This window comes from Cygnus olor, chromosome 4 (assembly GCF_009769625.2).
Source record: "Cygnus olor isolate bCygOlo1 chromosome 4, bCygOlo1.pri.v2, whole genome shotgun sequence".
Lineage (NCBI taxonomy): Eukaryota > Metazoa > Chordata > Aves > Anseriformes > Anatidae > Cygnus > Cygnus olor.
The window spans coordinates 60163732-60180650 of NC_049172.1; the positions used below are offsets into that span (position 1 = coordinate 60163732).

General features: G+C 36.4%; 2 protein-coding genes across 10 annotated transcripts in view; one reads left to right on the plus strand and one right to left on the minus strand.

Moving 5' to 3' along the window:
* KCNIP4 (potassium voltage-gated channel interacting protein 4) overlaps window positions 1–16919 on the plus strand; it is a 436897-nt gene that overhangs the window by 418355 nt on the left and 1623 nt on the right. For all 7 annotated transcript variants that reach the window (XM_040555567.1, XM_040555571.1, XM_040555566.1 and 4 more), the window contains 4 exons: window positions 4391–4461; window positions 11268–11375; window positions 12449–12553; window positions 12895–12957. In XM_040555567.1, the coding sequence (XP_040411501.1) occupies window positions 4391–4461; window positions 11268–11375; window positions 12449–12553; window positions 12895–12957 (347 nt within the window). The remainder of the gene's footprint in view (window positions 1–4390; window positions 4462–11267; window positions 11376–12448; window positions 12554–12894; window positions 12958–16919) is intronic.
* PACRGL (parkin coregulated like) overlaps window positions 1–16919 on the minus strand; it is a 42574-nt gene that overhangs the window by 9913 nt on the left and 15742 nt on the right. The window lies entirely within an intron of this gene.

Consider the following 16919-nt stretch of genomic DNA (forward strand, 5'->3'; position numbering starts at 1 on the left):
CCAGTTCCATGTCTGCATTTCCTCATCCAGCTGTCGGGACAGTGCCAACCTGTGCCCCGTCCCCGCTCATCTCACCCATGCCTGCATCCACTGCCTAGGATAACTGCTTGTTGCTGCTACCTACGTAAAACTAGAGTTGCACCTCAAAAGTAAAACCAAACAGCCTTAGAAACCTGGCCAAGAAGAGAAATGGCTGTCACAGCTAAACTGGAAAAAAAGCTGCAGGCAAGTCATGAAGAGTCCATGCAATATGAGCCTGACAGGCCTCCACTCTGCAGCAAGCTCTGTACAAAACCTGTGGCTTGTTAGCGGCAGCTGCTATGTTGTCTTCAGGGCTGACATGCGAGCTAAAATTTTCGGAAAAATTTGCTTTTTCTTCTCTCTTCATTTAACTTCGGTAAAATACAGTAAAAAAAGAGTTCTTTAGAAAATCAGGATCCCATGGACTACTATAAACCCTTAGCTGTCTTTCAGTTTGGAGCCCATGCAGTGACCTTCTTCCCCCTGAAATGAAAGTCGAAACTCCTGTTTACTTCAGAGGTGTTAATACTGTAGTATTTCCTGTCACCTTTACAAAAACTTGGGCTTTAACGAAGCAGGAATTCTTTTTTGAAAAGCTTCTTGAAAAGAAGCCCCATTATACTTCAAGCATGCTAGGAAAGTATCAAACCAGATAATTAATTCATCAGCAGGAGATGTTGTGTACTACTAACTACATTTTAGCTTCTTCAGTAAAGCCATTTCAGGGATCTCAGTGAGGCCCACTGAGAAGTGACCATTAGAAGCTAACTCCACCCACGAGCTCCACAGTCTCCACACAAAGGCCTACAGCCAAACAGTGCATAAAGACAGCACAAACAAATGTGAAAGCGTTGTGTAGTTTTCCTCAAAATGTCAGGAAAAATGTTCAGAGGAAACAGCAGAAGAGCTGATTCTCCTCACAAGAGTAACAGCACACATCAGTAATCCTAAAGTTTCTGTGGGCCTGTGCTGACCTTTGCCATTTTTTTGAGAGGTCTGGGGACCAAAGTCTATTCTTGGTTCCTCAGATTAGCTAAGCATCGTTAACTGTCTGTATTTGCATGTTAAGTACAGGGTGAGATCTCTGTATTTGAGTATTTAGTTAGGCAGCTAGTCTGAATAGTTGCATCTGTGCAGGTATTGCCAATATGCTGTGTACAACCAAGAGCTTTGAATTTCAGTTGCAGTTAATATATTGCTTTTAGGTATGTGTGAATATTAAAAAGAAAAGTTTGAAAACACATCAAAGACAACATATTAACATGTCCTCAAGTTAAAATGTCATACATGTAGATCTGTGCCCCAAATGTCCATATAATACAAAACCAGACACAACACAGTGTATCATTATAACTTCATATAATTTGAGCAAACAGAATAATGTTGAGTAACATTTTAAGCCTTAGGGTGACCAAGCAATCATCAAAAAGTCATTTACCAATGTCATCCAGCAAGTCACTTCATCAAGTGATGTCCAGGACTATCCAGGACTAAGGACAAGGAATCCACAAGAATATCAAGGGAGGTGTCACTGAATTGTGGTAAAATCAATGTATTTCAAAAAGGCAGAAGTAGCTTTGTGAAAAACTTTATGTGCCAGAAAGGCGCTCCAGCAACTTTTTAGGAAATGGGAAAACCACAGTTACACCACTGAATGAATAGGTCCCAGTAGCTCCCCTGCACTCGTGCAACAAGTTGCCTGATATAAAACTTGGGATTTCTTCTTCAGCCATGCAGATCACAGGTAAGAATCCACATAAGGAGCAATTATTGAGCTCTTCCTCCCTCAGTTATGAAGAGAATAGGTTATGTTCACAGTTTGATAAGGCTTACTCTTGAATATATAATGACTACCCTTTTCTTCCTTTTTTTTTTTGGTCTGATATTTAAAATGTTTTAACAATGTATTTCAAAGGAATTCTGATTTAATATCTGTTCCTGCTTCAACCTGTCAAAACATCAATTTAACCAACTAGTTATGATATCAGATCCCTGGAAAGAAGACGTATTTAAGAAGTAAAGCTTTTGTCTAATGTGGTTAATGTTCAAGATTTAGGGAATGGCAGGGGCGTCACATTAAGAAGTAGCTGTCATGTAAACATCAGTCTACCTCACTCTGCAGTGGTTTTGAAGGCAAAATTTCAGACCAGAATTGCCTGCACAAACAACCCTGAAAGAGACCTCTGAATTTTTTAGACTTTTTCAGAAGAGGTTAGTAGACATAAAAATTCTGCATAATGAGTTTATTATTATTACTATCCATATACTATCATAGAAAAAGAGTATTAAATTGTATCATGTATGGACAAAAAAGAGTAAAATACTTTGTGTTAATGTTGTGATATTTAATGTAAATCTACAGAAAATGATTAGGGATGTTTCAAATTTTGTTGTTGTTGTTGTTGTTCTGTTTTGTTTTGTTTTAAGAAGTACCAAGAGAATGGGAAGGTATTTAAAATTCAATTTACAGTCATTATGCCTCTATAATGTGCTTTTTCTTAGAAGATGGTTTGCATACTGTTGTTGTACAATAGATGTCTCAGTAGAGGATAGAAAATATAAACTGAAGTCAACAAGTTTACCTTTTTCAGTTAAAATAAAATTTGCTTTTTAAAGTTAAAGGGGACTTGTCTACTAGATTATACTTAAGCAATTACACGAATCTCTGGCTACATGGATGGGTGAATGAATGTCTCAGTATTGGGGGAAAATTCTCTGAAAATGTGTTAACAGACACAGGGCTTGATGGCTGCAGAGTTTGTTCTTGTCACAATTACTTTACATCACATGAAATAAACATATTGAAATAAGACCAGAGACTTCATTTACCAACGTCAGGTATGAACCTGTGACGTGCAAAGTTTTGAGGTTTGGTATATTTGGTTTCTTGGGGTCAAGGTGGTATTTCAGGTGACCCAAAATCATCACTCCTTTTAATTAAAAAAAAAAAAAAAAGTTTGAGCTGTGATGAATGCAGTTTTTCAGGTTTGATACAAAAGGTAAAAAAAGGTTTAGTGCCAAGAAATCAGAAATAGGCATCTCAGCACTGATGAGGTTTTCCCACAATAAGGGCAGTTTTCTTATAAGGAAGGAGAAGGAACAGGAAAAAAAATCTACAAATTACTACTGTTCAGGACATGATGGTTTGCTATTATGAAAAGCATTTTCTGCATATAATGGCTGAAAATACAGTGGAGCAGAAACAACTTCCCTTGTAACTGTTCTGGCCTGAGATGGTTCTACAGCCTTGGGAAGGATCACCTTAATATTTAGGGCAGCACTCGGGCTGTGTGCGCCTCCAAGGATTTGCAGTCATGGCTGTGGACAAATTGTTCTTTACCCCAGTTTTTCACCTCTAAAACGGGGCCATGACACTTCTCACTTTACTAAAAGTTTGTGAGGTTAATGTTAATTAACTTAAAATTAATGTAAATATATAAAATGGAAAGAGCAAAACAATGAATATCAAAAGAAAACTGAGTTGATACGCTGTTGAATAGGCTTGAAAAGTAAACAATTAGTGAAGGCATCACTTTCCTAAAGTCATCTTTCAGAGACTTTTTGACCACTTCAGTTACTTACAGCCACTTTTTTTCAAGGTTTTTAAGCACCTACCTCTCATAAGATGCTCATGGGAATCAAGCAGCAACACAGTTTTAAGAATCTGTTTCTCTGGACAGGATTTTATCTCACCTATGGCTGTCAACAGCTATACAGCAGCCAGGCTGGTGATATATACTGCTGAAGTGATATAGCATAAGTCTTGGCACTGGTGCCTGTCCCTGTGCCAGTTTGTTGTGTGGCGCATTGAGCCCCGAAAGCAGCAGCAATTTTCTGACCAGCTCATCTTCAGCTGGGGCAACACGCCTGTCTCCAGAGTAAAAGTGATACTCCAGATGCACAGATGGTAGTGCCTGCTTTCCTCATTTAAAGTGACAAATGAACACATTTTTCTTCTGTAACACAAGAGGGATCCACTATCATAGTCATTTAACTGGTAAAGTAGCGTTCCCATTGACACAGACTGCTTCAGAGTACATTAACATGACTTCTTCACTATTTGTTCAGACATCAGTGATTAGTAGTTTGCATGCAGCAGTGGTAATGAAAATGAATAAAAATACTCTAGTCCAGATTTTCACAATTTCTTTTCCAGTTCAGTTACCCATATACTTCCACTTGTAATTTATCCCTCCTGCCCCACGAAAAAAAATAAGTTTAAGCTGACTGGAAAATTTAGCCTTAGTTGTTATCAAAATATGTCTTCCTATAAAAATATTTCATGAAATGAAATTAAATTAAATAAGATGTGCTTACTATGAAATAAGACATGCTTACTATGAAATATTCTTATTGTTTTAAATTGTAGATTCCACAACTTATGCACATTTTCTGTTTAACGCATTTGACACTGATCACAATGGATCTGTAAGTTTTGAGGTAAGTGATGCTGTTACTTCCTTTACGTTTTCTTCAATGTTTTGACATTCTCTGTAATGAAGTGAAATTTGGTCAGTTTTATTATATGGATCACACAAAATTTAGTTTATGTGGCTAAAGTTTCAAGTTTTTCCAACGTGTTAACAAAAGTCATTATTTTACAATTGTGTATCCCAGAATTTTAACTCATACTGTGCTGCTACATTAACTTTTTTATAAATCTGCTAACTTAAAAGGTAACCCAACTTATTCACAAGTTATGTAACAGAATCCTTATCCTCCTGCCTGTCTTCAAGATGAGGACTCTGATCCAAATAACATTACAGCTCAGCCAAAATAGGGTTGCTCATAGACTCTATTGTTTACCAGGAGAAGGTTCTACCAAACAAAACAAAACAAAACAAAACAAACAAAAAAACACCTCTATAGCAAATATATTTAAAAGCATATGAGTTTAAAATTCATTCTTCCTCCATTTACATGCCAAATCTTCAAACTTCTGCCTTTTCCTGTTGAGGCTGATGTCATTACCGGCAAAGGCTGACATCATCAATACAAAAATCATGACAAAAAAGGCAACTTACTGCAATAGTTAGATGAAAACAGGGTATACTGCAAAGGAGCTGTTACTTTAACGTATAGAATTAAGAAATCTCCCAGTTCTTCTGCAAAACAATATTTACTTTGTCATATTGTGCTTTGTTTTGTTTTTCAATTGACAGATGGTATCCTTACAACTTGAGATTGGTTTAGGATTAAATATATCCACTGTAAATTTGTTTAAATGCCCTATACGTGTTTTTATGATTTACTTGACTGAATGATGTTGTGAGATCTGAGGGAAAATCTTTTAAAAGTATTTTCATTCTTTTATTATTGATGTAATATGGAAGGAGAAGTATTGCCAAGCAGATGCACTGTGATCATAAACCTAAACCTCACCTGGGAATATAACCAGAGCATTTTGTGGGAGATTACTTGCATTTATTTAAAAAACATGAACCCCATCTGCCTTCTTTCAGGCAGCTGAAATCAATGGGCCTGGTGGAAGCAAAAAATGGAGCTTTTATTCACATCTTCTGTATGTAGGCTAATTCTACAAGGAATTCTTCTGGTCATATCAGCAACAGCAGAGACAATACTAGAAAACATTTTTAGCATCAATATTTGAGAAGTATTTCTGCTGTTATCATTAGGAATAATGAGAACAAAATAAGCTTTTGTAGCTTTCCTGAACAATTTGTTCACATTTGTATCTCAAAAAGAAAGACTTATGAAATGCAATAGATGTAAAGCCTTTTTTGAGGGATGTGAATATCTCAAAGTGCAGTCTATGTTCAATAGAGGCTTTGGAACAAATGAAAATAGGAAAATAAAGCATTTTTTTTTTATCATTGAGAAAACAGACATTTTCCAACTTGCTTTTGTCCACTATCGACTCAGTGACCCAGACTTTGATTTCATTTGCACTAGCTGTAAATCCAGCACAACTCTAGTGCTGTCAAAAGACTCTCTATTTCTGTGTCCTCGTACCATGCAGCAGCTTCGTATTTATAAACTATACAATAACCACTCTAAAAGCATCCTGCTAATGTTAAAAATGTTTAGATTTTTTTTTCTAATTGTGCGAAAGTAGCTCTGAATCACGGAAGTAGTAATTTTTTTCCTGATCATTTTTTATCTCAGATGCAACTGCCATATCTTGTCTAAACCAATCCACACTCTAGCTTTCTAATTCTTATTAGGAAGAAAAAAAAAAAAAACAACAGCATAAAGGTGGAAAAAAGGGGGTGTGATTTATAAATAATCATCCATCACAGTGTAGGAGTAAATACAATTTAATATAATGATCTAAGGAGAAAAATGCTCTTTGGCTCTCTTCTGTGTGAAAAGAACAGGAAATTTTGAAATGAACTGGCAGAACTAGAAATATAACTTGTAGGGGTAAGAGTTTGTTGTTGTTGTTGTCTGTTGCAATCTCCTTTTTCTAATGAAGCTGTGGTAGCTGGAATTGCAAAAAAGGAGGACAGAATTTGTTCTTTTTTTCCCTCAAATTTTCAACCATCAACAATGAAGTGTTAGACTTTAGCACAATGTTGTACTTGTAAAACCCATACCTTCATTAGATGAGATTGCTTAGTGAGATTGCTACATATGTGAAATTTTGCACATCCCTAAATCTGTATACTCTCTAGTAAGAGTCAGATGAAGCATTTTGCATAGCATAAGAACAGAATCACAGAATCATCTAGGTTGGAAGAGACCTCCAAGATCACCTAGTCCAACCTCTGACCTAGCATTAACAAGTCCTTCACTAAACCATATCACTAAGCTCTACAGAAACACAAATACCATAAAAAACAAGAATCCATAGGTAACTGAGTAAGTGTTTTGAAGATTTCAGGTCATCTGGTTTTAGGCCCTGTGTATCCAAAGGTGAAAATGACACAGGTATTTAGAAGCCTCTTTTCTAATGATTTTAATGGTAAAGTGGTATCCAAACTAGATTTATTTGATGGGTCTAGTACTTCTAGGCATATGTCAGTAACAAGTTTGGGGATAATAAGGTGTTTGAATGGTGACAACACTTTGAAATTTGGAGATGATAAAGAGAAAAAAAAAAAAAGAAAATGAAAGCTATTTAACTTCAGATATGTAGTCAAAGGTAAAGCACAATGCATCCACAAACAAATATTCAAATCAATGCCCTTAGTCCGCTGTAAATGCAGATTAATGCTACTCTAAATGTGATCTTTTTGAAAGGAATTTCACTCAGTAATCCAAATTCTCAGTGCCTTAAAGTACAAAAGCTGTGCCAAATGCAACAGATATTCAAAGATTTTGGTCATTTTTAATCAAAAACAAACTTGCATTTCTTTCTCCTAAAATGATTCATTATCTCTTAGCAAAATTGTTGGTGAGTTTCTGATTACTTTATTTCTCAGCTGTACCCTCAGAATTTTGCATTAATTAATGAATTAACAAGCTTGCTAACTCATTTCTATCGGAGAATCAAGAATTAACCTACCTAGTTATGTCTTCTTTTATGTCCTGAGATCAAACACATCTTTATTATTTAATTAAGAACAGTAATGAACAGTCATTGCCTCCAAGACAGTAACAAGGTGTTTACTGATTTTAATGAATGTCTTCAAGTGTGATTCTCTGTGTTAAACATAGAAAAACCTTGTTTATGTCATATATGAAATAAGCTAATGTTTCTCAGGGCACCTGTGATTTCAAAGGCATTTTGATACCAGCTGGTGTAAAGCAGCTACAAAGAAATATAGTTCCTCTTAACAGCAGCTCCTCCATGTCATTGCTAACCTTCATTGTCCTAAGAGCATCAGTGCCCCACCACTGCTGTGACTAACATTCACTGTGTGATTCCCTCCCAAAATCCTAAGGGCTAAATCCCAAAATGGATTTCGGTGCCTACCTGCTTTTTCTGGCCTTGAACAAGACACAAAGGAACATGTGATCAGGTGGAATAATTTCAGGCTTTCCTATGAATCACACTATTCCCAGAGTGCACACTAGTAAGCTTGCTAATTAATTTATTAATGACTGGTTCTCCCCAAAGATTTACTGAGGGATGAAGCAATCAGAAAGTCATCGACAACCGTGCTAAGAGATAATTTATCACTGCTGGGAAAAACAACAAATACAAGTTAATCACAGATCACAACCAGAGGCTCTGCACAGCTCTAGCATGGCACTGGCAGCTGGGCACGTGGTAACAGCAAGCATACAGAGGCTCTAACATGGGTGCAACGATGCTCCGCTTTACAGCCCTTCAGTGAGCCATCCCCCTTTCATGGAGAATAAATTATATACACAAGAGTGTTTGGCATTCGATTGAGGTCTTCACAAATACTTGCAGGCTCAGCAGGAAGCTAAAAAGTTGGAAATAAGGAGCTGTGGAAAGGAATAAGGGCAAGTACCAAAAGCACATAGCTTCTGTGCTTCTGTCACAGAGTGAAGAGAGACCCAACAGAGAGGTGTGCCTGAGTCTGGTCCTTCTCTGGAGTTTCAGACTCTCTGCCCCTAGATCTGAAGCACCTCTCCTGTGATTAGGTGCTCAGCTGGGCAGGCCTTCTGTCCCTCTCAGTGGACAGTGTCAGCGTCCTTAGAGGATGTAAGTGTCCAAGCAGTACTATCTATCTTGCTTCAAAAATAAATAGTCTCTGAAAGTAGAAAACCTCTCTCTCCAGGAGCCAGATGCCTAAACCAGGAAAGAAAATGCATCTGGGTACAGTAAATATTGTAATGGGGACTTGGGTTCATGCTAAATGGAGTGCCTGAGTCACGTGTCATTGAGGTGCTGGTAACAAGAGTGTAGACAGACTCTCTCCAGCTTATCTGCTGCACTAAGTACTGTTGCTCCACCATAGCATTCGGCACTGGATCACAAGCTTAACAGCTCACAGAGCTTCACCACTCCTCTCGTGTACAATGCCTTTTACTAGGCAGGGACTTTTTCTGTTTGAGGATCTAGCATGAAATGCCCTGTGGATTCAGTCTGTGTCCACTGAATCAGATTTTCCATTTATACGTTGTTTTATTGTTATATTCTTAAATCATATGAAATTAAGTATGTGGAAAGATATCCTGTCCTAACTAGTCCTTATTCAGCTCATCGCACCTTCCTCTTATGATAAACCCTTTTTATTGTTCCTGAACTGGACTGCTGCGCTGGGTGACCCCAGGGAGCATTCAGACAAAGGTGGTGCACCTAAACCAAATTCTGTATGATTCCCAAACACCTTCATGCAATATGGAAGGAGGTGATCTGCTCTTGCAAAGTTTAAAGCAGACACCTGGAAGGTTTTGACCTTTTTCAGCTTTTACAAGGACATTCATTCCTACAAAGTCAAGGTTTTTTGATGCATGTTTTTTAACACTGATGATAGAAGGGCTGCCTTGAATATGGGGATATAAATAATGCCAGTAAGCCAGCTAACATATGGGTGGCACCTCAAAGAAAGGAAGAAAGAGAAATAATCAGGAAAAGGCAAGTAGATACGATTTAAGCATCAGAATAAATGCAAAGATGTTGCTGGCACCAAATTAAATTCAGAGCTCTGAAACATAATACTTTAAGAAAATAACATTATTGGAGACCCTTGCAGAGGTTCAGCAAATGCTACATCAAGAATGCAGTAAAACAGTGCAGAAGAATGTGAAGAAATAGTACTGAATTAAAAAGGTTAATTGCTAATGCTGTAATGTGATCAAATCTGTTCTGAATTTCTTGGACATTTTAATACTTAATATTACATTGTTAAAGAGCTGTTTGGAGATTTAACCTGGTGACCCTCAATTAATCACTGAGATGTAGACAAGAGAAGTTGAGCAAAACTCTTTTCAAGATTCATGTACTAATTTACCCCAAAGGGCACATGTACCAATAAGAGAGAAATTTATGAGAGACTAAGAAAACCCAGAACATACTACCTGAATTGTTAAAAAGACCGAAGCTGTCAAAAGAGCTATGCTTACTAGGCCATCTGACACTGTGATATCTGTGTATTCTTGACTGCATTGGGTATACTTATTTGTCTATGTGGTACATCAGGCCTTTGTAATATATGACTAACCTCCATGCATTCTTTTCCATTGTTCCTGTTTAAAGAAAATGCACAAACATTGCCAGTGGTGATACGAAACCATTCAGCTTTTGTAGTCTCTGCTTTAGTGTTACTCTAAGACTTCCTTTGCCAATAATGTAAAAATGCACATTTAAATATAAACTTTTTCAGGACAGTTTCACAGATTTATGGGTTTACAAACTTATCAAACAGAATTGGGTAGAGGAGAAGGGTAGAAAAAAAAAAAGCTGTTATTTTAAAAAATGCAGTTAATGTGCTATGAAATGCAGAAGACAGATGACAACACATCCTGATTGATATTTTCTCTGATCTGGAAGATGTTCATGCAATGTAAATAAGGTTTGTGCTATTAAAAGAATATTAATTATGAAGCCAAACTCTAGTTCTAGCTCTAGTGTAATGTAAGTATGTCTACTGTTATAATTGTTTGTCTGCTGATCAAGAGCATAGTATGACAAATCCCATTAGTTATAGCTAAACTTATGTTAATTTGTCAGTGATCTATATCAAATACTTCATGTATATAATCTCAATAGTCTTCTGATTTACTTCTGTGGAGTAGTTCTATAGCATTAGAGCATTGGTCGGTGACAAGACCATTAAGGCGTCATGCGGACATAAAATAAGTATATTCCCTATTAGATTTCCAATAAAAGGTTTAAGTACTGAGGTGTATTGTAGCACACATGAGGTTTTAATGTTGACTGCACAAGATTGATCCAAGAGGTCTGGGAACCACATATTCCGCTTCCAACAAGGCATATATACAACAAGAATGGAACATTCCTTAGTGGATAATTCTCCCAAAATTGGTCTCCTGTGCTAAGATTAATCTAACTCCCACTTAAGCTTTGTTCTGGACCATTAAACCACGGGGGTTGCTTTTCCTTGGTAGCAAGTTCAACAAGGACTTCTTATGCAAGGCATTTCAGAGGATGAATGCACTAATAGAAAATGATGGCTTATTTTATAGAAAATTACTCAATTTACTTATTATTACTGTAGTATATAGTGCCTAGATTTGTAATTATTTAAATAACCAGCAATCTGTAACACTTGCTGTCAAGTGAAAGAAATAGAAACAACACACCTTTCAAGACTTCTGTGATTCTGATGAACACATTAGTCTGCATTTCTGAGTGTTTGTGAAAAACTGCTTAATTCCAAACTGACCCAGAGCTTTTGTCTATTTAGGATTTTGTTATGGGTCTCTCAATTTTACTCCGAGGGACAGTACAGGAGAAACTCAACTGGGCTTTCAATTTGTATGATATAAATAAGGATGGATATATAACTAAAGAGGTAAGGTCTACTTTTTACATTAATCACTGAAACTAAAGGTTGTATACACAAAGCCTGCTTTGAAAGAAGAATGGTTTCAGAAGCAGCCTTGTCAAATTAGACATGTCAACCAATAAACATACAACATATTATGAAACTAAACAAGCTAAAAATAATTTTCTCATTTTAAAGGCATATATAGAAATTGAAAAGGAAAAATTATCACAGAAATAATGGATGGCCAAAATTCTTCAGGTACAGAGACATTTGGCTTCTACTTAAGCAATTTTTTTTTCACTAGAATAAAGTAGTTTGGTAGGATATTTGGACCCAAGAAAATTAAGTGGGCTTCAACCATAATTCATTTTTTGAATCTATTTCTAAAATTTTTACTTGAAACAGAATACATATAAAAAGATTCTTAAATCCTTTATACTGCAAAGATCTAACCATACCTGATGGTGGGACCAAATCTGTGGCTTCATTATTTTTTTTTTCAACAGTAGGTCTTTATATAGATATTTTACACTTTTGGTTTTGCACTTTGAGAGATACTTCATGATTACTGTAGAAGGTCAATCTACAAAATAATCTCTTCATCGTACTGGCAGATGACGTATTTATGATTATCCTTATAGTTTTCATAACCCACGCTATTAACAAAATTCTATTTTTTTTATATAAAAAAGGAAGACTCTTTCCATGTGTGCAAGTGTATGTATGGGTGTTTCTTCTTTCTTTTGAAAACTCAGTTGTATGAAGGTGTGTGCTTTAACTTGCTGTTACAGAACTTCTTTTCCTGGTTACTTTTATTCACTAGGCCTCAGGAGACTCTTCCCACAATCAGTGAACTTGCACATATTCTAAATCATTTAAAAATGATTTAAAATCAGAAACATTCCTCCGAATCTATGAAAGATGAACTAATATGCTAGAATTTCTAGGAACATACAGTTCATTCTTGAAGCTATTCTATCATAAAATAGGCAAATCTCAAATTTTTGTTCTAAAATGTAAAACTTAGAACCCTGTTCTGAGCCAAAACAGTATCTACAATGCAGCTTGCATTACACAGACATATTTTTTCTCTTCAGGAAATGCTTGATATCATGAAAGCAATATATGATATGATGGGGAAATGCACTTATCCTGTTCTCAAGGAGGACGCGCCTAGACAACACGTGGAAACATTTTTCCAGGTGGGTGAGGTAACATAAGGAACTAAAAAGACTGCTCTGTTAGCAGGTATGAATAGATTTTCTTTGTTGTAATAATTTTGCATATCCTATCATTTTTTATCTTTTTTCCTTCTTTGTGGTTCCATCCCAAGTCACTTGTTTCTCGGATCTACTCACTACACCTTGCCTTTTCAACAAGCAGCTCTTTAAACTTATTCTAGTGTATCACTTCTTACAACTTCCCAGCATTTTGGCCTGGTTGTTCCCTAGGCTGATATATAACCCAAATGAATAATAAAAAGAACTTGTTTTATGTACGATTATCAGTATGATAATCATACATTTTTATTCTTTTTGAACAGAAAATGGACAAAAACAAAGATGGAGTAGTGACCATAGATGAATTCATTGAGAGCTGCCAGAAGGTAAGTACCCAGTGAAGCATCAAATCCCTATCAGTTGGCTAGTGCTACCATAGTGCTACACAGTTTTTTTGGTGTGACAGTGAGCAGAACAGCATTTTTTTTTCTGTAGTTCATAGCAAAAAAAGTTTCGTCACATTCAGCTAAATGTTTATTTCTACTGTCTGCCCATGCTGGCGAACATTCTTGTTACAACTGGCATATAGTCATAGCAATAATAATAATATTGCTTGAAAATTTATCATATATAGGAATGTTCCTACAAGAGTGAGTTTTAGGGCTGAAGGTCTTAAAAAGGTCGAGTAGAAGGAGCTTGCAAAGTGTTAGATGGCAAGAGTTAACAGCAGCCAATTTTTTTTTTCATTGCAAAGGAGTAAGAACTGACTGTGATTACCATTTGCAAGTGTTTACACTGCTCAGGTGGCTGTTAATTTCCCTCAGCTGCTGAAAGCAGCTCATTGCCTTTTGAGCCACGAATGAGAATAAATTTATGTAGCAGGGATTACAGACTCTTTTCACTCCTCTGCCCCTTGGGAACTGGCTAGCTTTTGGACCAGGAGCTGATATGAGAAAAGGTAAGTTGTGTTTTCAGAAATTTAAGGAACTACCATTCATTTGTTGGTTTAAAAAGGCAAGAAAAAGAAACGTGATATAGTACAAAACAACTGTAAAGTATTGTATTAGACCTAGTGATAAGATGGGGTAAATAAACCAGTGATATTTATTGCAGTGAAAAATATACGGAATTGTAGCAGTGTTCAGCTGGTACGTCCACCTTGTCCAAGCTGACTGATTAATATGAAGCTGACAGAGACCAACACTCCAGACTGTGTGTATTGCTTCTTACCTCCTACACCATGAAGCATACAGTAGGCAAGAGACAGGATAGAACAAGACCAGCAAGAACAATGCAGTTAGTGAGTGATAGATTTATAATCATATGGAATATGGAAAGCTGACATATCGAAGATGTTCTGCTATTTGTCTCTTGTTTTATGTGTCTGCAGTTATTCCTTGGAATTGCTTTCATGATTTAAAAGCAGTAAGATACAGAGGGATCACAACCACTTATTAAGTGAGTCTTTGATCAGTTTTAATCCACTGACTTTGGTGTATAAAGGAAAGAAAACAGCTCTTCTAACTGGTTGTTCTGTATACCCTTAGTAATGGGTACTGGATAGTGTCCTATCTGTCAGCAGTGCTACATCAAGCATGGTTCTAGCTCACTGGTCTTGTTCAATATGAATGAAAGGTATTTGCTCTGATAAAGCTGAAGGATCATCTGAAACAGAGATGAGATTCATTTCCCATCTGAGGTCTGCTGAGTTCTGGAACTTAAATCAAAGTCCAACCTGAATGTGATAGTGATTATAGTGATGGACTGCATGATCCATTTTCAAAGAAAATTAGTACATTCAGTAAGGAATTGCTTGTTCTCCTTTTCCAATGTGATTCACACTTTCTTGCTTCTGTTGGAAGATTTCTTATTTCTCTCTTCTGATTATTCAGAATATACATGATAGAGGGAGATCCTCTAAATCATTACATGATAGAGACACCATTCTCTCTTCTTAACGGACAGATCATCTTGACACTTTTCTTCACTTTATTTTAACTTCAAAGGTGGCATACAAAAAGTACCTTTCTGTCTAAACTTTTGTCTCTCTACCTATGAAGACCTGTTCTCTTATTAAGCTCTGAGCTGCAGTGTTTAATTCATGTTTACATCAGTATTTTGTTTCAGAAACAAGTTCTGGGTTTTGGATTCAACCTGAATCTTTCAAGAAACTTTATTCAGAAAGTGTGCTCTGTTAATGTGGTTTCAGCATTTTCAGGATTATGTTTCTTCCAAAGGACAGTAGTGGCCTCTTCCTTTTAAGACACAGCTGTAGGAAAACCTTTTGCTAATATCTTAGTAGGTACAAGACTGATCTAGAAAGATAACATTCAACTTCCTTTATTTTCTTAGCATGAAGTGATTTGAATTCTCAGTCCTGGAGTGATGCTCCTCGTTCAAGAGTACTTAACAGTGCCTAGAGCAAACTTAGATAATTCTGTGATCTCTCCTATAGTAAACTTGTCTGTGTTTTAGACATGATATGAAATATTTTTATAGCCTTTCTGTATGTTCTATGGAAAAAACGGGGTTACCAGTATTGTTTTTTGTTCAGCATCTCTTTCCCAAGATGCAAAACACTCATTTAATTCAATTTTTCCACCTAGGGAAAAAGTCCAAACCTTTAACCGCACCTGACCTCTGTCTAGACCGTTGCTAGTTCTGCTATAAACTTTTGCTTACCTGAATCTTTTGCTACTGAATCTGGAAACTCAGGACAGGGCACAGCACACTTCCATTCCCTAGACTTTTACATCTATGTTGGTTTCCTCATCTGTGAACCCTCTTTTGACATTAAGGCTGACATCTGAGCAAGTCTGTTCAAAACCTTCCCTGCCAGTTTGGGTAACAAATGACTCTACCTCAGACCCTGGAATAGGAATGCCCATTGATGAATGGTTTCTCTCATCACTGGGTATAAGGACCTATCTCTGACCATGACAAAGAGAGGACTGCAGAAGTATTTCCTTATCATCATAACTCATTTCCTCACTTGTGTCCTCTCACTGCTTGGTGCTGGTGGGAAGTGGCCTGACTCAGGCATTGCTTCATATCTACAGCAACACCATGAGGAACAAAGGTGAAGAAGTAAGGCATGCATGGTGCAAAAGTGAATGACTTAAAGGACCTTCTGATAAAGGAAAAAAAGGCTTCTGGGACAGATATTTTCTGCAAGAGTATCCATTCTGTATGGAGTCCTGATAGGTCTGGGCTAGTCTGAAGAGAGCAAAGGAGCCATATCAGACTTCAGGAAAACCTCGAAGTGAGCTTGCAGTTAGGTCAGGCCTGGCAAAGCCCATTCATCCATATTTTGTACTTTATATGGACTATGCAAACACCACCCTTAACACCTTGAGTCAGGAATCTAAACAAAGCTATTACGAAACACTGTTTAGGAAAATGTACTGGGAGAAAAAAAGAGGCAAATAAGAAAGATTGAGGTATTTTAGAACTCTTTGCTAAGTGTAAATCAAGCATCTACATTTTTCTGAAGATGGAAAAAACATACTAGAAGTCACCATGTTCCAAATATCATGACAAGTCTATAATTTCTTCTGAAGACCCTTCCCATCTGACTGAATAAAGGAGGGGCATTTAGAAGGCTTCTGTATTGAAGCAGAAAACTTTAGAAATATGGAGCTGATTTTAGAAAACAGCTAGTTTCATTAGTAATGATACGTGTATTAGGAAATGTCAAAACACTTTCTAAATGAAGAACATGTTTGCTTAGCTAATCTTCGTTGCTAATTTATATACAAAACGTTTTTATATGATTAAATGACAAATGATTGTAGTCAAAGCAAACATCTTAACCTTACAGCAATGAACTTCAAAAGTATATATTGATATTACAAAACAATGCAGTGGAAAAAACTTAAACTACTGTAAATTAAAATAAACTTAGTGAATTTCATATGCAAACTTTAAAAGCATTAATCTACATACCATTAAATTTTTAAGTTAGGTATCATTGCTTTGATAAATTAGTTTGCTAGTTAGAAATAGTGTGTGGATCACTTCTTACAGCAACACCACTTGAGATGCCATATAGAATCAAAGATGAAAACCCTACTGTGCATGTGTCGTAACAAAATGAGAAAATTACTCAGTTGTCATTTTCTATGAAACAAATCAACCCTAGACTGAACAGGGAATAATTTAACTGTGATTTCATGCTTAATCATGTGTTATTATTGGAATATTAATGTACAGAAGACCTACAGACCTATCAGTTGTGGACAACACTGATAATCCGAGAAGTGTTTTTGTCTGCACTCCTTTTATGAAATGTTCTAAAATAGTCAGTCTTATTTATTCATTTGAATATGTTGGTTAGTTTATCTCTTGA